Source organism: Oncorhynchus keta, chromosome 27, assembly GCF_023373465.1.
Source record: "Oncorhynchus keta strain PuntledgeMale-10-30-2019 chromosome 27, Oket_V2, whole genome shotgun sequence".
Lineage (NCBI taxonomy): Eukaryota > Metazoa > Chordata > Actinopteri > Salmoniformes > Salmonidae > Oncorhynchus > Oncorhynchus keta.
This window is the reverse complement of record NC_068447.1, coordinates 43947395-43970150: the sequence shown is the minus strand read 5'-3', so window position 1 is coordinate 43970150 and position 22756 is coordinate 43947395. Positions and strand designations below refer to the sequence as shown.

Below are 22756 nucleotides of genomic sequence, written 5' to 3'. Positions count from 1 at the left end.
ATCAGATAGGATAGGCGGGGGGAATCTATTTCTGGGGCCAAGGGAGCTATGTCCTCAGGCATGACGTCAAATCAGCAGGAATGGAATAGTGCAATCAATACTACATTTTCCTGGGAATTTTAAATATTATTTTTTTGTCATGATTGAGCAACAGAACCGTTGCTGTGTACACTTTCATCACTTTTAATGTAAATAGTCTGTTGACTTTATTGTGTCTCTAATCCTCCATGATTTGTTTTATATTCGTTGTTGTACTTATATGGCTGAGGCAAATGATAGGCTATGTATTTAAAATCTTTCAATAAATTAATCAATCCCAGAGCATGTTCGTTTTACCCACCAATTCAGCTGAAGATAACCGTGTATTTGCCCCCCAGGCTTTTGAGGATGTGTACATCCAGCAGAGGAAGACCATCAGGACCATCTTGGAATACGCCGACAGTGTGTTCACATACATCTTTATCCTAGAGATGTTGCTCAAGTGGGTCGCCTACGGATTCCACAAGTACTTCACCAACGCCTGGTGCTGGCTCGACTTCTTTATTGTCGATGTAAGTAACATTTTCTGGTTCTTTATGGTAGATTTGGTAGCCATTTTGTATAGGCAGGATAGGAGGCTAGGACCTTAGAAATAGAATTGACTTGAATGGGGAGGCCCATTCTAGGAATTCTATTTCTATGGCAACCGCACTCTGTTGAAGCAACATACTATACTGTGTACATTCTAAAACACTGCCTGTCATGTAGAGTTACAGTGAAAAACACACATTGTTATGTAAAAATAGATATATTTCATATATTATATATAGGGCCTACGGCGTGCTTTCAGCCACACAGTACACTGTTAAAGTAGCTGTCCAGTGTTTCCAGATTTCTATGAAATATGATCTATAATTAATTACAATATGAGTGAAATAGTTTTCCTTCCAAATATTTTTTTATTAAGTATGTTTGAAAAGCAGCTTTTTTTTGTGTTTGAATGGTGTGGGCGTACACAAACAACAGAAATATTTTTTTATGACACGTAAAACAGCTGATTGGCCAGTTCAGCCAATGAGACGTCTCAGACAAAAACATTATGTCATACTCTATGAGAAAATAGAAGAACAAAATTAAACGGTCTGTTTGTGACACAAGTTTGAGTTTTTTTCCTCTAATTTATGCTTTGGCAACAAATATGACTATAGGACGAGTTAACATCTCGATTTGAGTATGAGTTGACAGATGACGTGTTTTTAAAAGTGAGATTTTCACTGGACAGTTACTTTAAGTTATCCCTTATAGAGGTATTCGGTACTGTGACTCCTAACATAGGCTTCTGTCTAACAGGGTGTGGTGTGGTATGGTAGGGTTGAGAGGACAGATAGAGTAGTAAAAACGAACAGCAACTTCATGTTATGCAATGGGTGAGAAGACATGATGATATTCACATTAACAGAAAGTGTAGGATTCATCAATCTTACAATATCCAATATCCATATCCCAAGAGAACATGGAAGTGTTTACTATACCATGAGTTAGTCCATCAATTTGAAGTGAATCTATGTCTCTTCACCACTTGCATCTCCATGAAGTCATTTCTCTCTCTCTCTGTTTATTTGGTTTCTTGTCAATCTGCAATGCTTGAATATGAACGGCAATTCTCTGTTTGTGAGTTTGGCTATTATGTGCCTTCGTGTGCGATGAAGCAAGGAATTGTGCGCTCTCTGTTTCCCCATCATGTGCAAATAGAAACCAATTCTATTGTTTTATGACATAACAGCGGTAAGAAAAATGATTCGAATTTGATGACAATGATATTGGAATGTGAATGCTGGTAGCTAAGCAGCAGTACAAATTGGAATCAATCAGCCAATCAATAACCAAGATTATTGATCAACATATTCAAGCAATGCTCAGCAACAACAGGGTATGCGTCCTCTACTGTCCTCTACCGTGTCTCTACTGTGTCCTCTGCTGTGTCTCTGACCTGTCTAGAGTGCAATCTACTGTATGTCTAATGTACTGGATGTCTTTTATATCTCTGTGTTATTGGTCATTCTCTGCCCCTTCTGTGACACAACTCTTGACAGTCTTTGGAACAGTGGAATTTCTTTAATTCCGTTATTAAATTCTAAGTTGATTAATTCATTCTAAATGAATCCAGGACCATTGAATTGATTAGTTATGGGAATGATAATTCACGGTTGGTTGCTTTAACAGTAATATATATATATATATATATATATATATATATATATATATATATATATATATATATATATATATATATATAAAACAGGCAGAGAAATTCCTTCAGACTTGAAAGTTGACGCCTCAGCAAGGGGCATTGAGTAATGTCATGGTGCCAAGATATGATCCAATCCCCTGACTGAACTGTGTCTGTGGTGTGGAAATCCTGCTTCGGTGGTCAGATTTGGCCAATGACCTTGGTTATTACCTTGTCATTGGAAAGATGAAGAAGCTCTCTTCTGTGTGTTGTTGAACTCTTACCTCTGTCCTTGAACTAACCACCTCTCAACAGTCGCCGACACACTGTTTGTGTGGTCCAGACCAAGCCATCTCTGTCTGACAGGAGTTCTATCTGACCCCTAATGGTTGGAGGTTAGATATGATCAGTGGAGGCTGGTGAGGGAAGGACGGCTCATAGTAATAGCTGGAATGGAATGGTGTCAAACACATTGATGGAATTACGTGTTTGATACCATTCCGTTGCAGCCATTACCGTGAGCCCGTCCTCCAAATTAAAGTGCCACCAGCCTCCACTGGAGATGATACAGTATGAGAATGTGACTGTTGACCCCATAGAGATCCTGTGATTCTCTATGTATTTCCGTGGTTGACCCATCTATTCTTAAACACACCGAACAAACACTGCTGAGACGCACCGAAAAGACAAAACGGCGAAAAGCAGCGGGTGGCCGTGCTCTGTTAGCGAACACCTGTTGGGTGTCAACGAACGGTGGTGATACAACATGTAGACTCGAAATGAACAGAAAATGACACCCGCCCGCTGTTTTTAGCCGTTGGTAGTCATGGTGTGTTTTGGCCTTTACGGTCACAGTATGCTTGACTTTACAATAGGCTGTATTGATTGGCATCAGCCATTGTCAGAGTTAAAGGCATGATATACCGATCTCATTTGAGTACAGTTACTTCCTTTTCATGCCTTTTTAAAATGACATTGTTACTCAGTAAATCCCTAAGGAATAATCAACTTGAATTAATTACAGTCTTTTTGCTAACTATTTTCAGTCGTTGTTAATGTCAAACATGTTCCAGATATGGTGCTGTTTTATGTACAGTAGTAACTGAGGTAGAATATAGTTAACACTAACCTAAAACGTACCGTAGTTTACAAAACAATCATGTAAAACACAAGACACAAGTTCTACCTAAATCTAATTGAAGTCCTATATGTACACCACAGAGTTAGTGACCCCTCTATGGACTGACTGACTCCAATGTAACCCACGACCCAGAGCCATTGATATACACTACAATAGAGTTAGGTGGTGAGTTTGGTGCCACTATGGGGTTCTATCAGAACACTTCACCAAACTCTGTATATTGATGGCTCTACCACGCCCCTCCCCAACCCCTTCTTTACCCACAACCCTCGGCTTCAGCCCGAGCCAACAGGGTTGTGATGCACAGAGCTGCAGTGTGTTCATTGTTGCGGTGTGAACCAACACTTGGGAGGATGGCAGTACTGTACTACGGCCGTACAGTGGCCTACATTTCCCAAGATGCACTTGGGATGGTCGTATGGTATGGGGGCCGACAATTCCCTCCCAAGCTGTCAATGTTTTACAACAAAGTGTGACATACCCCCACCCCCTATCCCCCTCCCTCCCTCCTTCCCTCGACCCAACCCCCACCACCCTCCCGTCCTCCTTAAAGTCTTAGGCTTCCTCTTACCCCAGGAATGTTGTGAGTGACCTTTGACCTTGTGCTGAGGTGATGATGTAATGATGGTGGCAGCCAGTTGGTAAGTTTGGTCCTCCAGACTGGCAAACAAGCAGTCAGTCCCTCTTAAAATGCTGCTGTGCCTCACCGAGTCTAGGACGTCCTGGGTAGTCCGTCTGTTTGTGGCCTGTCTGTGACTCTATTGTCTGTCATTGTGATGTCTGTGGTTTGGTTTGGAGTTAACCATGTCTCTCTGTGGGCACCATCAGAAGGGGGACACCATCATTGCTTAAGTTTATACGAGCATGAATTACTCTCTGTGTGTGTGTGTGCGTGTTTATCTGTTCCACATACCTTTTGTGTTTTGATATATTTCTGTTGAGTTATATTTTCATTGGCCTCTCTGGTTCTTGATTTGTATTTTAGAAATGTGAATAGCAAATGTGATACAGTAGAATTACAATGAGAAGACAGAATAACTTACTGGGCCCTTGCTTTGTTTAGCCATACATTACTTACCTCTAGACTATTTGGTCCAAAAGTTGAGGAATAGATTTCTGATCAAATCAGATGCTTTACATTGTTGAGAAAACAGTCAGTTACAGTACACCGCTATCTTAATGACACTATCTTAATAATACAGTACAGTATTTCTTTGGATACCAACGTTTTTATGCAGGACTCAGTACTCTTCAATTATATAACCACAGTGCTGTAAGGTAGAATCTAGATCAAAACAAATCCTTCTAGTAAAGCTAGTAGCCAGTCGAGTTTGGGGATGGAGTCGTTACGTAATAGCGGAATGAGGCTGGATCCATCCATCCATCCTTTTATTTTATAAGACATTTAGCCATTTTCATCATTGTTGTTTTTGTTCTGTTTGATTTTAGTTTCCGTTGTCTTTCTGTTTTTCTTTCTGTTTCTGTTCCACTGTTCCTCATTGGATCACAGCCCAGAGATGTGATTGGCCTTGCCTTGCAGAGCTCGACGCTGATTCGCTGAGGGCTGCCACACCCACACAGCAGGCCCCTTGATCTCTAAAGGGGAGGGGCACTCCAAGGGGTCAGGCTGAGGCTGAAGGTGACAAATACCCCAAATACTGTGACGGTAGAATAAAGGCAAAATCTTTATTTTATTTTTGTGTATCTGTTTAAAAGAAGCACAATGGAAATAAGTCAGTGACTTATCCTTGAAGTGTGTTTTTTTTCTCTAAATGATTAATAAATTCAATCAATTTATCATCGCCATGATCATACAGCTTGCTGGGTTATTATACAGCTATACTGATTATTAACAAATGGGAGGTCCTCAACTAAAATAATTGAGCCACCTAGAATCTGATGGAATCGTGTGTAATATACAGGTCAAACGGAGTCCTGGAGACTCAGGAGCCCTTGAACCACATAACCCAGAGATGACTCATCATGAGTCACGAGTCCAGTGGTGAGTTCCATGCCGATAGCTTCATCGCCGTCAACTGGAATGACCAGAGTTCCATTGCACGTAGTATATCAGTTTTCATTGACTGTAGTACTGCCAATGGCCTTAAAATCTAAATAAAGATTTTGCCTTTGTTAGAATCCCCCCTCTATCTGTGACTGGTCTGGTCAGCTTTGGATGTTGTGTTCTTTGCAGTGAGTTTGACCAGTATGGTCTGGTTGGCTGGTTGGAGGTGCCTTCACATGTTTTTACTGTGCACCACTGTTTTCCCTTTGTTAAGGAACTGGTGCTCTCTCTCTTCCCAGTCTCACCACCTGAACAATGGCAGCGTGAGGAGATCGGGCCAAACTTTTTGTGTTTGCCGTTCTCAGAACTATTAGATGGACATCTGTAATGTTGAATCAATGAGATACTGAAGTACCATTTAGTTACGTCGGGGTGGGGGGTCAATTCTATTTCAATTCAGGAAGTAAACGGAAATGACTAATGATGAAAATTGACATTGGAATTTCAGTTGACTTCCTAAATTGACGGAAAAAGCCATTGCCACAACTGGCCTTGCTCTCCTCTCTTCACTATATGCCTACTGGTTCTGCTTTCCAGACTCATGGTACTCCGACCCCAATTATGTCTGCGATACAACAGGAAGTGGCTACTGTACAGGCCTGCTGGTCACAGCAGCTCCCCTTCATCTTCTAATGACAGACATTGCCTCCTTGAGGTGACCTCATCATTCCTTAACACCCTTCCCTCGCTTCTATACAGTGCATACAGTATGTGCTGCTGCCTATTTATCACCAGACTCTCCTGTTAATGATGACTCTGCAAAAGCTCCCTTTCCACTGAGTGTCTAATCTGATGCTTGAACTTAGTACCAAAGTTCCTAGTCCATTTCCAGAGGCTAAAACAGAGCTTAGAGAGTCTGAGGCCCAGCTCTGGGCTAAGCACTTACTGAGCGGTCCAATGCATTATTATCTAGCTATATTACAAAACCTCTGAGATGGAAGCAATTAATTTGTTGACTGTCGGTATGTTGCCTTTCTATGAATGATAAATGTGAAGAATGATGACTAATCAATATTTAAAGTGTCAAGCTTAGGGGAATTGTTTGTGTTGATTACAGAAAAGTGGGTGGGTAGTGTCATCCCCCAAAATCATATTTGCAAGTACAAATAAAACCTGATTAACGCTCATGAATTAAAAAAATATATATATTTAAAAATAAAAGAACTTGGGCCTCCTGGGTGGCGCAGTGGTTAAGGGCGCTGTACTGCAGCGCCAGCTGTGTCACCAGAGACTCTGGGTTCGCGCCCCGCTCTGTCGTAACCGGCCGCGACCGGGAGGTCCGTGGGGCGACGTACAATTGGCCTAGCGTCCTCCGGGTTAGGGAGGGCTTGGCCGGTAGGGATATCCTTGTCTCATCGTGCACCAGCGACTCCTGTGGCGGGCCAGGCGTAGTGCGTGCTAACCAAGGTTGCCAGGTGCACGGTGTTTCCTCCGACACATTGGTGCGGCTGGATTCCGGGTAGGATGCGCGCTGTGTTAAGAAGCAGTGCGTCTTGGTTGGGTTGTGTATCGGAGGACGCATGACTTTCAACCTTCGTCTCTCCCGAGCCCGTACTGGAGTTGTAGCGATGAGACAAAATAGGAGCTACTAAACAACTGGATGCCACGAAATTGGGGAGAAAAAGGGGTAAAATTAAAAAATATATTACATTTTTTAAAGAACTCGGGCCCCATGACTGAGTGGCAGGTGCGATACTGTGTGTGAGAGTGGGGGAGCAAGGTGAAGCTATTTATTTATTTTTACTTCACCTTTATTTAACCAGGTAGGCTAGTTGAGAACAAGTTCTCATTTGCAACTGCGACCTGGCCAAGATGAAGCGTAGCAATTCGACACATACAACAACACAGAGTTACACATGGAATAAACAAAAAGTACAGTCAATAATACAGTAGAACAAAAGAAAACAAAAAGTATATATACAGTGAGTGCAAATGAGGTAAGTTAAGGAAATAAATAGGCCATGGTGGCGAAGTTATTACAATATAGCAATTAAAACACTGAAATGGTAGATCGGCAGAAGATGAATGTGCAAGTAGAGATACTGGGGTGCAAAGGAGCAAGATAAATAAATAAAATAAATAAATACAGTATGGGGATGAGGTAGGTAGATAGATGGGCTGTTTACAGATGGGCTATGTACAGGTGCAGTGATCTGTGAGCTGCTCTGACAGCTGGTGCTTAAAGTTAGTGAGGGAGATGGGAGTCTCCAGCTTCAGAGATTTTTGCAGTTCTTTCCAGTCATTGGCAGCAGAGAACTAGAAGGAAAGACAACCAAAGGAGGAATTGGCTTTGGGGGTGACCAGTGAGATATACCTGCTGGAGTGCGTGCTACGAGTGGGTGCTGCTATGGTGACCAGTGAGCTGAGATAAGGCGGGGCTTTACCTAGTAGAGACTTGTAGATAACCTGCAGCCAGTGGGTTTGGCGACGAGTATGAAGCAAGGGTCAACCAACAGGTCACAATGGTGGGTAGTGTTTGGTGACAAAACAGATGGCACTGTGATAGACTGCATCCAGTTTGTTGAGTAGAGTGTTGGAGGTTATTTTATAGATGACATCATCAAAGTCGAGGATCGGTATGATGGTCAGTTTTACGAGGGTATGTTTGGCAGCATGAGTGAAGGACGCTTTGTTGTGAAATAGGAAGCCATTTCTAGATTTAATTTTGGATTGGAGATGCTTAATGTGAGTCTGGAAGGAGAATTTACAGTCTAACCAGACACCTAGGTATTTGTAGTTGTCCACATATTCTAAGTCACAACCGCCCAGAGTAGTGATGTTGGGCGGGAGGGCAGGTGTGGGCAGCGATCGGTTGAAGAGCATGCATTTGGTTTTACTTGCATTTAAGAGCAGTTGGAGGCCACGGAAGGAGAGTTGTATGGCATTGAAGCTCACTTAGCCCTGACAAATCCTTTCAGTACTTCACAAGTGCATAGCTTAGGGGTTGATTTGGTGTTGGGCCATTGTGTGTGAGAGTGGGGGAGAAGCACCCGTTTCTTTGAGGTTGTGTGTTGTTACCTGTTCCTGTGTGTAACTCTACTGTACTCAGTGTCTCTCCAGTGGTCCTTTAAGTGCCATCCAGTGCCAAATAACTAATGTGTCCAATCTCCCCTTAACCCTCTATCCCAACCCTTTACTACTGTCAGTGTGTGGTTAACTGTATGAATTGTATGTGGCTCCTATTTGATTCTAATGCTGTGTGAATATGATAAGGAGATTTTTGGCAAATCAAAATGACGTACATGTACATATTTACCTGTATTCTTTCTCTTAGGTTCCGTTAAGTTTGTCTGTCTTAAATTATATGGGATATTATGCCTCAGCCGAGCGCGACAGACATGGAGACACAATGTTAGAGGGGCCAGGGTAAGGTTCCACAAGTCTGTTGGGTTTTTATATTAACTTCTACAGGTTGTAACCTCTCTCCTTTCCTCCCTCCCCTCTTTCACCTCCTCCTCCTCCTCCTCCTCCTCCTCCCCAGTCCCCTTCGTTCGCCTGTCTGTATCTGTACTGAATCAGTCGTGTGCTGTGGCAAAACATTTTGGCCTATTTTTCCCTTCCTTTGAGTCTTATGTATTTCTCTTTCTCCTCTTTTTCTCTCTCTCTCTCTCAACCACAAGTTTCTTTGCAGGTACAAAGGAGTTTGTCAAGTCTCGTCCAACTGCCCTAAAATTACAGAAACAAACCCCTCCTCCTGCGGCCTACCTACTACTGCTACTAAAACACTACGCACATAAAACCTATACTAAACATTGACCTTCTCTCTCAATGTATATACATATATAAATGCAATATTATACATGTATATACATACATATAGATTTATGTGTGTATGTCAAGCAACTCTCTCCACCCAATGCCAGCCCTATTGCTCCAAGGGCTCTCGTCTGAGTCTCTCTTCTACTTTTAGAGAATATTCTCACTACTTCTAACAGTTTGGAACTCTTTTGCTTCTCTGTTTGTGTGTAGGTGTCTATAATCAGTCTGGTAGCTAATGCACTGGGCTACTCGGATCTAGGTCCTATTAAATCACTAAGGACACTAAGGGCCTTGAGACCCCTCAGAGCCTTGTCACGTTTTGAAGGGATGAGGGTAAGATCCAGAAGCTAAGCAGCTGATCCTTACGCATGCCCATTCAACAGTTCATTAAAGCATGCTAGGAACTGAAATATTTTCCAAAAAGTAACCAAACTCGATTTTTTTTTAATGACAAAAAAATGATACATTTATTTCTTGGGGGATTTTTTTTAATAGTAACTTGAAGAAAATAGTCAAGACAAGAAGTCACCTTTTCATGCACACAAATCCTGTACCATACTTTACACATACAATGTATATATAGATATATATATATATACGCACACGTCATGATGCAGCTGGAAGTGTAAAGTAATGTTAAATAGTAATGCTACAAAGTTATACAGTATTACCAGCAGGAACTATTTCCCTGGTTTCAATTGAATAAAAAAATATAAATACTAATTCATATTTTCAGTATTACTGCTATGAACAGAAAGAAAAGAACAAAAACGAGTGAACTAGAGGGACGTCACAAAGCTGCCTCATCACATAAAAACGAGTAAAATTAACTTGTTTTTTTAATTTTTTGTTTTTTGTTTTAATGATTGGCTCGAGGGATAAGATAAAAATTAATGTTAGTCAACACTACATGTCAACAAAGCCAAACTACATTTCATGGAACATTTGAATCAACAATTGGCTGTTCATTTGGCCTGATTATCAATCTCTGCTTTTAATCGAGAAGCCCCCCCCCCCCGCCCCCCTACCACCACCTGTCCCCAGTTCCCCTAACCCACCCTGACTCTCACCCCAACCACTATACTCACCCTATCATTTAACACATCTATCTGGCACAGAGAACAACCAGTAGGAACCAGGTACCTGGTGGTAAAGACAGGTTACAACTGGTTGTTGTCACCCGTAGTCCCTCTTTCTCTCTATCACATGTAGTCCCTTTCTATCTCCCTATCTTGGATTGGTTGCGTTGTCGTCTAGTTTGAGCTTACCACCCTCTCCACCCTCACCCTCTCCTGAAGCCTCGTATGTAAGTGCAGCACTGTGCAGCACCCCCTTACCTCTGCCCCTACCTCTCCTCCTAACCTTCCACTGCTCACTCCATCTTTGCCAAGTAGATCTGCTGGGCCTGCAGCAGGTCTCAGTCTGTCTTCTCCTCTCTGTTTCCTGCTTGTCCAGGATCTATCTGCATCATCAGGGACTGAGAAAGAACCACACATACACTCCACACTCCACATTGTTGTGGGTCTGAGAAGAGAATATTTTCTAATCTTCTGCCTGTGTCATTGTGATTATCACTTTGTGTGATGTTAAACGGCTGAATCGCAGAGGTCAGTTAAGTCATGTCAGTTAGTTCAATGTAGACCAGGGGCTTGAATGTGTAGACCGTTGGCCAGATGTGGCCCGAGAGCCGATTTAATGTAAATGCAGACCAGATTCAGTATCTTAACTTTTTGGTCTCCTTCTTGATCCTAAGGCAGAAGGTTAGGAAATATGCTGATAGGCTACCATCTCACCTAAGGCATTACTATCCCCATGTCATGACACAAAACATTACATAGCAACTATACTGCAGGTCTTATAGAGCTTCCTGCTTCCTGTTGCCTTCCACTCCCACAGGAAGTAAAACTGGGAGGCAACATTGTTTAGCACACTGGAGCTTTCTCTTATATGTTATATTTTCTCATATAAGAGGAGTGGGTTGGGTTGGGTGGCAGGCAGGCAGGCAGGGCCGATATTATATTAAACTACAAGGACCGCATTAGGACAGCACTCGTCTTTCTTAACCCCTAGACAGTCACATAGCATTTCCCCCATTCCTCTTCATAATGTCCCAAAAATGACAGACCAGGTGTAGTGGCCTAGACGTGTTCTATGCACTACTGTTACTACGGTACAGGAGAGGTTAGATAGCTAATCATCAATTTGACTGACATTTCTGTTCACACTGAAGTGCCCATTCATATTAAATATCCAGTGGCTAAATATGAGGATGACATTGCAAATACGAGCTGATGACATCACAAAACATTTAGGCCCCGGATAGGCTTTATGGATGTAGGCTACTATACGTATGAGTCCACCTCACAAAAATGTACATGGTAGTCATGTTTGTTTAGTTTGCTCAGGTATGAGACTAGCATTGAATTAGAAGAGTTGTATTTCTGTGGCGGCTAGACTGGTCAAAATTCCAATGTCATTTTTGGGTGAAAAACCATGGTACATTTTTTAAGGAATGTTGTAGTCAAACATTGCATTGCCCCTATGAATGATCTGATTCATTGGGTGTGTGTGGTAGGAGGTGAGGGTGACCCAGTAGGCCAATACAGTGATAAAAAAAAATCGAAAATTACGTACTCGCCTATTCAAGACCATGTCTATGTTCATCAATTGAGTTGCTATTTTGTTTTGAAAACTTGAAATTCAACTGGACAAGTCAAAGTAGTAAATAAATTGATCGGGAAGTACGAGAATGGAGAGATGACACCGACAACCATAGTAATGAGAAGAGATTCTGGAGAGTTAGAATGTTGAGAACTCTTGCTGACTTGAATTTCCTGGCTGTTGCAATGGAAGGTTGTGATTGGAGGAGGCCAATGCAAGTCAACAGCTCTGAGCGAGCAGCATAACACAGCTTTACATTAGAATATATTGCACTGCTTAACATGCAATGACGCAATGGGCTGTTCCTACCTACCTGACTGCCTATGGTCACTTGTGAAATGCTATATCTTTAATTATGCTGCTTTGTAGCCTCGTTTGTATTTATTTTTTTGGAGCAATGCAATGTACTGTACAAGCATGACACAGTCGCCAAGTACAACCCTTACACCTGTCTAACTATATATTTTCTAATGAGCTTGCTCTCTAGTCTTTAGTCCTAAAAAATATTTTTCGATGATTAACTTTAAATGTAAACAAGTCAATAAAAATACCTTCCAGCTGCATCATGTAAAAAATGTGCAGCAGACACATTAGCAGGAAACATCATGAGTTACAGACCAATCACGCGGAGACCTTAGAACCACGGGACCTTTAGAATTGAGTTCTGAGAATCGTAAAACGGATGTCTGAGTTCTTAGAACAGAGGGACTGAATTCTAACTCTGCACCATCTACTGGTCTTGATTTGTGTCAAGAAGGTACACAAGTGTCAAATCCACTTGTCAGATAGATATGCGACATAAAGACAAGCAACATTTTTGGGGCGGTTATCTCTTTATCTCTCTATCCAAAACATTTCTCTCTCTGTTTATTTATCGATTCGAACGGTTCTTGAGATTGCACAACAATGCCATCCATGTAACAACACGCATGTACTCTAATTGCCGATGCACTTTATGCACTTTTGAAAGCCATTTTCCCTCTGCTTTGAGAATAGATTTATAATATATGATATATACAGGTGTATATATATTATATATGATATAAGGCATGGCCAATTTGATTATATAAGGCATGGCTAATATTACCTTGAATCTTTGAAAACAAGTTCAATTATACTACCTCAGTAGGAGCAAGTAGTTCATTCTCTCAGCATGTGCAGTGATATGTGTTCTCTTATGGGAAAGGTGGGAGGTGTGATGTTAGTGAGATGATGCGACATACTGCTAACTCTTTACGCATCGTGATCGTTCCTCTCAAAAGGTAGCTTTTCCTTCACAGCTATTTCATTTTTCACAATAGATTCTTTTGAACAAGCCTTCAGCTAAATTCAGCTATTTCAGTAAGCTATTTTTATAATATTTTTTGGGATGCTCACACAGAAAGAAGTTGGCACCCAACTACCTGAAGCGTCCATTCTGGCCATATGGTGTTTATCCAACCCCAGTGCCATAGCAGCCAGTTAGCAGCCAGTATCTCCATATGCCATAATCATTCAAGAGGAACAGTCAAAAGCCTGTAGTTAACACTTCCAATAACATGTAGAAAGAGAGTACCTATGATGTCATAATTTACATGTTAACCTTTCATAGAAGAGTTAACCTATATTTTTGGTTAAAATAAAGACATCCACTTCCGCTAAGCACTAAAAGCATTTGTAAGTAATATTTCTCCAAGAACCAATGGGTAAATCAATAAATATCCATCATTGACATGACCGTTGAACAGCTCCCAAAATCCCCGACTGTAGCTTTAAATAATCGTTGCAATGTCCTGCACGTTGCTGAGAGAATGCTGATCGGGAAGCTCTCGTTCTGCTCTCTGTCTGCCTGACTGTATGCAAGGAGGGAATATGGCTCCACAAAACAAGTCTGTCTGCTAAAAACAGATGACATGCATGCTTAGCTCAGCTGTGTGCCTGAGAGCTGCTGGTCTGGTCGGCCTGCCTAACACTGTTAGTGAGCTAGTGGTAAACCCCACTATGCACTACCCTCTTAGAAAAAAGGGTTCCTGAAGGGTTCTACTTGGAACCAAAAGGGTTCTACCTCAAACCAACAAGGGTTCTTCAAAGAGTTATTCTTTGGGGACAGCCAAATGACCCTTTTAGGTTCGAGAGAGTGTAGAATGCTGAGCTTAGTGCACATCAGTGTATGGAAGGCCGGTCTGGGGGGTGTTGTGGAAGTGGGACGTAGTCTATGTGTTGTGCCTCAAATTGCACCCTATTCCCTATATAGTGAACTACTTTTAACCAGAAAGTGCACTACTTTTGTAATATAGTAATGCGCTATACAGTATAGGGAATATGGTGCTATTTAGGATGCACCCTATGGATCAGAATGCTTTCCATTGCATTGAAATGATAATGTTAGTCTGGGTGGAGGGTGTGTAGAGTCTGTTTTATGAAAAGGGACAGATGGAGGGTGGTGAATGTTTGGAAAGAGATGAGGCCGCATACTGGTGTGGCAAAACACTTGTAGTTCAATTTGTTTGACAGTTATATGCTCACTCTAAAGGAAGGTGTGGCATTTGTGCGCAGACTCCTTAGGCAACCCTAGCGGTGTGCTCGAACAGATCCTAGACTATTCGTTCTAATTAGAACAGAGCTGATACTGCTCTTTTGCTGTTATACTATATTATATATGATTTTACTAAACTATACTATATTATACTGTAATATACTATATGATACTGTACTACACTATACTATACTGCTGTATTATATTATACGATACTCTACTATACTACAATATACACAAACATACTCGAAATTGTACTCTAACTATATTCTTAACCGTAGTGTAAACTATACTATACTTGATACTAATACCATAATAATGTTGAAACACAATTTTTGTTATGTGACTCCAATAATAAAACATGTCAAATTCAATTCCGCTACCACTTTCTGCTATAAGATGCCATGACAGTATGCTGCTGCTCTGATGGGGGTTGATAGGTATCATGGAGTATGTTTTGTCTCTCACACACTGTTCTATCCTCCTGTCTCCTCCGTCGGGTCGGGTCTAGGTGGTAGTCAACGCCCTGGTGGGAGCCATCCCCTCCATTATGAATGTGTTGCTGGTTTGCCTCATCTTTTGGCTGATTTTCAGCATCATGGGAGTCAACTTGTTTGCGGGCAAGTACTACTACTGTTTCAACCAGACCTCAGAGGATAACTTTCTTGCCACCGAAGTCAACAACAAGACACAGTGCCTGGCCCTTATTCATCAGAACTTCACTGAGGTCAGGTGGAAGAATGTCAAGATCAACTTTGACAACGTTGGTGCTGGATACCTGGCTCTGCTTCAAGTGGTGAGATTGTCACTTCATCCCCTCTCTCTCTCTCTTACACCCCCCCACACACACACACACGTCTATTCACTGTTTTTAACCTATTTTGTCATGTTGTGTCTACTCTTCTCTCTTCCTTCCATCCTCTTTCACAGCGCTCTGAGGCTCTTCTCTCTCCCTCTATTCCTCTCCTTTATGCATTTGTCCATTTCTTGGTTCTTTATACTGTTTTCCACATGCCCTCATTTCTTACCATGTACAAGCTCTTCTCCAGGACACACGTCAAATTTGGGTTTGACATTTTTTATTTTCCTTCATATGAAAACGACACTTAACTTTTTTTTGTGTGTTTTGAATATTCTAAGTTAATCGGATCTCTTTGCCTCCAAAGGCAACATTCAAAGGCTGGATGGATATCATGTACGCAGCCATAGACTCCAGAAGAGTGGAGGACCAGCCCATCTATGAAGACAACCTCTACATGTACATCTACTTCGTCATCTTCATCATCTTCGGATCCTTCTTCACCCTCAACCTCTTCATTGGTGTCATCATTGACAACTTCAACCAACAGAAGAAAAAGATAAGACCTATTTTCTCTCTTCCTCTTCCTCCTCCTTGTCCTCCTCTTTTTGCTAAAACCCTATAGCATATTATATACTGCTTTGTTGTAAAAAAAAACATGCTTATAACATGTTATAAAGCATTATACCTGGTCATATGAAAGTATCACAGTTTAATGTAGTTATTTACACTGTTTGCATACGGCTCTGAATGTGTAATGCGGCTAATGGTATTGTTATCAACGTTTGGCTAATGGCTTAGTGCTGTATTATTGGTTAGGGTTAGGTTTGGGTTGTAACCAAATGTTTGTGTGCCCCTCCTATACTTTGGAGGTCAGGACATCTTCATGACAGAGGAACAGAAGAAGTACTACAATGCCATGAAGAAACTGGGTTCAAAGAAGCCCCAGAAACCCATTCCCAGACCACAGGTTGGCTGTTGCTCTCTGCCTTTATTAGCCGGGCTTTATGGAGTGACATTAGTACCAACGGTTTGTTGGCAGTAATATCACTCCATATTTGTTTAGCCAGCTCAACACACATTATTGGACAAGGCTAGGCCTTTGTGGTGTACAACACTGCCACAAAAGAATGAAATCAGTATTGTCAGTATTTCATTGTTGACGGAACCCTGAATAGTGATATGGAAAGATGACAGAGACTATCGCCTTGTTGCTAGCGCCTACTCAACTTTGCAGTTTTCGGCTGTTTTTAGTGGGGGTTTCTTTTTGTTGCATTATTTGAACTATTCTCATGTGTCCTTTTTTATTCTTGTATGTATTATATTTTAGATGACTTAGTATGCATAACTGCATTGTTGAGGAAGAGCTTGCAAGGAAGCATTTCACTGTACTTTTTACACCTGCTGTATCCTGTGCATGTGACAAATAAACTCTGATTTGATGCTAACACTGAAATATTGATTTCAATCGATTGTGACAAGTGTTTCCCTGCGATTAACAAAATGTGTGTGTGTGTGTCGTCGTTGTTGTTGTTGTTGTTGTTGTTGTTGTCTGTGTGTGTGTTTTCTCTGCATGCGTACGTTTCTGTGTGTGTGTGTGTGTGTGTCTTGCTGTTGTCTCCTTGTCTCTACAGAACTATATCCAAGGGTTGGTGTTTGACTTTGTGACCCAGCAAGTCTTCGACATCTCCATTATGATGTTGATCTGCCTCAACATGGTCACCATGATGGTGGAGACAGACGACCAATCGGACGAGACGGAGAACATCCTCTATTGGGTCAACTTCATTTTCATCGTGGCTTTCACCATCGAGTTCGTCCTGAAACTCTTCGCCCTGCGCCACTACTACTTCACCAATGGCTGGAACGTGTTTGACACGGTCGTGGTCATCCTGTCCATCGCGGGTAAGTAGAGTGAGGCTGTGTAAGAAGTGTGAGGCTCTGTCTAGAATGGCACTCACTTCCTTATGTAGTGCACTACTTACTGGCCAGGACGCAGCGAAAAAGTACATTCTGTTTGCACTACATCAAAATGCACTGATTTTTCTCCGCAACAAGTCCTTTTTGTGGAAACAATCCGCTGGTGGGGAAATGGCATATTTTCTTTATGCGGATTGCAGAATATAATCGCATGAAATTCTGGAACCAATTGGATGGAAACGTAACTATAATTCCAAAAATCGTAGCTGGGAAGAGACATTTTGAAGGTAGACACTGGGTTGAGTCATTTCTGCTGACTGTGTGCTCTCTGTCTTGTCTCTACCTTCTCCCTCCACAGGCATGTTCCTGGCTGACATCATTGAGAAGTACTTCGTTTCACCAACCCTTTTCAGGGTTATCCGATTGGCTCGAATCGGCCGCATCCTGCGTCTGATCAAAGGAGCCAAGGGTATACGGACTTTACTCTTCGCCTTGATGATGTCACTTCCAGCCCTGTTCAACATTGGCCTCCTGCTCTTCCTGGTCATGTTCATCTTCAGCATCTTCGGAATGTCCAACTTCGGCTACGTCAAACACGGGGCCGGGATAGACGACATGTATAACTTTGAGACCTTCGGGAACAGCATGATCTGCTTATTCATGATCACTACTTCTGCAGGCTGGGATGGTCTCTTGCTCCCAATCCTCAACTACCCTCCTGACTGTGACCCAACCATGGAGAACCCAGGTGCACCGTCTACAGGCAACTGCGGCAACCCCTCAGTCGGCATATTTTTCTTTGTCATGTATATCATTATTTCCTTCCTTGTCGTAGTCAATATGTACATCGCCATCATCTTAGAGAATTTCAGTGTAGCGACAGAAGAGAGCGCCGACCCGCTCAGTGAAGACGACTTCGAGACCTTCTATGAAATCTGGGAGAAATTCGACCCCTCCGCTTCCCAGTTCATCACCTTCCAAAAACTGGGTGACTTTGCCGACACCCTGGAGCACCCTTTCCGCGTTCCCAAACCCAACACGATCGAGCTGATCGCCATGGACATGCCCATGGTCAGCGGCGACCGCATCCACTGCCTGGACATCCTGTTTGCCTTCACCAAGCGTGTGCTGGGCGACAGTGGCGAGCTGGACATGCTACGCACGCAGATGGAGGAGCGCTTCGTGGCGGCTAACCCGTCCAAGGTCTCATACGAGCCCATCACTTCTACACTGCGCCGGCGCCAGGAGGACGTATCCGCACGGTGCATCCAGAAAGCCTACCGCGCTCACCTGCTTAAACGGGGCTTCATCTGCAAGCGCAGGCCCAAGACCAAGCTGGAGAATGGTGGGACCAACAACGAGGAGAAGAAAGAGAGCACACCCTCCACCGCCTCTCTTCCCTCGTACGACAGCGTGACCAAACCTGACAAGGAGAAACAGGAGGAGAACGAGGGAGAGAGGAAAGAGAAGGACAGAAACCAAAAAGATGAACGGGAATCGAAGTGTTAGTTAGGGTTCAGTGACTGTCATTTGCAAATTAAGACACACAACGAGAACAGACTCTGAGCCCAACAAACAGACAACTGTATAAAAAGATAATTTGCAAGTTTAAAAAAAATGTACGAAAACTATATATATAAAAAAAAAAATGTTTACGGACTTAAATACAATACAAAATGAAGGATCGAGATTCGTCGTTGGATACTTAGGGTCGGCTGAAGAAAACCACCGATGGCGATGTACATGTTGCCCACGATAAGGATTTAGTTAGGACACCATCATTATCACAAAAGGATTTTACTGCCTAATGATGAATTTCTTCTTTATATCTTGGAAATAATGTGAGGAAGAACCATGATAATATAAATCATTATCAATAATAACTCAATAATAATAAAAGTGTGCCCGCCATTGACATATTACATATATGTTGGGTATTGTCGGGGAAAAAAGGGACAGAAACCCTTGCAAACAAAATGGAGGTAGATTTATTGGAGCAAATAGTCTCTGACTGCCACCACTCTGTGTGAACGAGCCCCTGCAGCGAAAGGTCCACCACTATGGGAGCACCCCAGGAGTGGAACGGAACGGAACACTACAGAACCCTCTAGAACTGTTCTACTACGCAGTCTGACTGGGCCTCTGGAACATCCAGTTCCTGTACCGTCCTTCTTATCAAGGAAACACATACAATAATCAACATCTAAGCAAGTTTTAAATACAAAAGAATGAGAGATTAGAGAAAGAAGGGAAAAAACCCCCCAGAACAGTAGACAAAGGGTTTTTACTTTTCGTTTGTTTGTGCTGAATATACTTGCGTCTTTACATTATTTGAGCAGCAAAAAAAAGACAGAACAAATAACGTTTAGCCCCATGTCACACTTGCCTCTTCTCATCTTCTCTCTCTTTGTTATACCGACATAATGGAAAATACATTTTCTACATGGGCTTTCACACTGTCACACTGGGTAGGGGGCATTAGTCAGCGTTTTGACTTGGGCTGAAGAAGGGCGGGGACTCGCTCTGACCGACCGAGTCTCAGATAACTAATAATTATTGTGCTCGTTCAATGCATAGAAATGACTTGCATGAAGGCATGTTTTGATCAGGAATCATGCATGACATAATCATAGTCCACAAGACACGAATTCTCTGACCACTACAATGGCTTGACCATACGTTTGAGGCCGTCCACTGGAAAAATGTATATGAGAAATATAACTGGAAAATGATTTATATATATATATATATATATATATATATATACATCCATATATACAATATTGAAGGAATAAAGTGGTATGACCTACCCTTTACTATAATGTTGCTTTTCAACTGCCAGACCAATCTTTTTATGAAGCCCGTTGGGATTTTAACAGGGGATGTAGTGAGGCACTCAGAGGCAAAGCTTTATTCAGGCACATTTATGAAAAATAGAAACTCGAAGGGTTTTCTGCTGCTCTGTTTGTGCTGAGAGGGATAGGGAAAGTTGCTGCTGAGTTGTACCAAGAGTATATCTTCAGGATGAGGATGCACAGATTTAGAAACAAAAAACCTTTCAGACCATTCTAAGGAAACCAAATCTGGGGCATAGCAACATACCTTGATTTACCTTTTGACATCCAACGGTTACCAGTCTTAGCTGTGTTTACTACGGCTACTCCCCTTACCTGTGGTCTCCAACCAACTCCGTCTTGTTGTTGTTGCTGTGGCAGTACGAACAGGCAATGTTTGATGCCATATCCTGTATAGCCATATCCTTTACAGATTTGTGTGTAGCGAGCTCAAGTGTCCGTTGACATGTTTAACTCCTCCAATGCTTTGTCTATCTGTGGACAGAGAAGAGAGAGTGTCATCTGTAGGGGGAGATGTAACCGATTTTGAAACAGCTGTTTGAAATGTACTAAAGATATAGCGATGCTTCCATAGATTCGTTCTTCTTTTCCTATCTGTTTCGTCCACTTCTGTCCTCTGTCACTCAGTTTAGTTCCCTAATAGAATATTGTTCACTGTGACCCAGTGGTACATCGATGGCCTTTTCCAGACACTTTGAGTTGCCAGCTCTGAAGTAAATAGATGTACCTTCTCTGAATCCGATGTCTTTCTTGCAGTGCAATCATTCTCAGAAGAAAGCTCAAATTTTCGAGCAGTGAGAATGTATGTGGCGTAGCCTTCTATAAAGCAGCACAGATGCATACTGTAGAAGTAACATAGAGGACAGATAGAGGATACATAGAGCAGATGCAGCAAGACATGCTCAGTCACTCCTGGCATGATGCGCTGTAGGACTAAAAGACGGTCGGCCATGGAAGGTTTGTAAGAGAATAAAAACGGATCTGATTTGATAGGCTTAATTAGGGAGGTGGAGGATGGTATAACAATGGACCAATGGAGAGACTCGACAGATCCTCTCCCGGACCCTCCACAGTTTCTAGACTGACTGCCATGAATGAAAATGATCAGAGAAAGTCAAGACGGCGAGCCAGAGCAGCAGGGAGAATAGTGATTTTGTCTTCTTAGGAGTGAGTGCTGAAAGTCCCATGTTTGTCAGTGTATCATTGCGCTTTGTGGGACCGCTTCAACACTGTTTGTAGTGTATGGATGTTGGACCCAGGCTTGCATCACCATGTCATATGCTAGCAGGCTGTTATTTTATTGGTCACCTGCTGTATGTTTGATAAATGAAAAATCTGCCTGGGGGTAAGCTCAAAGTGGCGTGAACCGTCCAACCGTAGTTTCTCGCAGATAGTCTGTGAGACTTCTATCAGATAGGCCTTGTATGATCAACTCGTATCAACTCATGGTAAGTTGATTCATGGTTCACAGTAGAATCGTGCCTTTAAGAACACGTGAGGCGTTTTCAAAGGCAGTTTGAAGCTACTACGACTCAGATGAAACGAGATGAGAGCGCGAGCGCTAGGCCAGGCCAGGCCAGCGTAGGCCCGGACCAACGATAACGAGTCAGATCTCCGTGAGTGACAGGCAGGTTAGACAAGATGAGACATAATATGAACACTTCCTCTTTAAGGTGTATGCTGTTTTTTTTTTTACACAGGCGTGATGGTCGGTCCTCTATACAAACAAACAAACAAACAAACGGATGCCTGGTCGAACAACGACCCGGTATCTACAGACACACCACTAAAGCCATTGTGGTGTGTTGATTGAACACTGCCTGTACCCGTACCTGATATCCCCATATGTCCTGTCTATTATAATACTATCTAGAGGACTGTTTACAATATGAAGATATGTCTCCAGATATAACGTCCGTCTGTTTGGCTGCTGCACACTTAAAACCAAATACATTCCCGATGGATCGTTCACTGACGATACAACCATAAGAGCAAACAATGCCGTCCAATTTTGACCCGTGTTCATTTTGGATGTGATGTTTTAGATGAGTGATGCATTGATCATTGAACTTGCTTCGAGAGAGAGAAGAAAAAAAATGAACAAAAACAAGAAATATATGTACAGTGCAGGCTATGGTGGCACAATCACTGAAAAGGAAGGAACTTTTTGAGAGAAACTATAAATAATGTACTATATTCTTTTATTTTATCGGCATGCTTTGTTGTGTTTTTTTGTAAATACGGAGTTTTAAAAAGTTACCACTAATAATGTCAAATGAAACAATAACAGTATAGAACGGCTTCCAGCTATGCCCTTTGTCACATTTGTTACTTTTTGGATTTTTTGAGACACTTTTCACTTTGTTGACGGAAATTGAATGAAATATAGATATTATATAATACAAAAATATATATACATGTATACATATATATGTCTATATGTATATACATATTACAAAAGAACACTGTTTGTTTGTCACATTTGATTTATGTGCAACATGTTCAGTGGCTGTCTAAAACTGGTTGGTTTCCAGCACCCTACTGTATGTGTTGGGGAATAGCTCATACAATGTCACTGGAGCTGCTGCCATGGATTGTAGCCTGATATGATTAGAGGTTTATGCTACCAGCACATTTCTCCTGCAAACGTTTCATACTTTTTCACCTTCACTTAACAAACACAAACACAGAATACACACACACACACACACACACACACACACACACACACACACACACACACACACACACACACACACACACACACACACACACACACACACACACACACACACACACACACACACACACACACACGCGGACACACACACA

At 42.1% G+C, this 22756-nt stretch overlaps 1 protein-coding gene across 8 annotated transcripts in view; it reads left to right on the top strand.

Moving 5' to 3' along the window:
* Positions 1–22756, top strand: part of LOC118360150 (sodium channel protein type 8 subunit alpha-like) — a 90891-nt gene extending 68135 nt beyond the window's left edge. For 5 of the 8 annotated variants that reach the window (XM_035739353.2, XM_052482521.1, XM_035739354.2 and 2 more), the window contains exons 20-26: positions 378–551; positions 9385–9507; positions 14862–15146; positions 15517–15708; positions 16015–16119; positions 16784–17054; positions 17428–22756. In XM_035739353.2, the coding sequence (XP_035595246.2) occupies positions 378–551; positions 9385–9507; positions 14862–15146; positions 15517–15708; positions 16015–16119; positions 16784–17054; positions 17428–18578 (2301 nt within the window). In that variant the 3' untranslated portion in view covers positions 18579–22756. The remainder of the gene's footprint in view (positions 1–377; positions 552–9384; positions 9508–14861; positions 15147–15516; positions 15709–16014; positions 16120–16783; positions 17055–17427) is intronic. The other 3 variants (XM_035739356.2, XM_052482524.1, XM_035739358.2) reach the window with 1 other exon arrangement.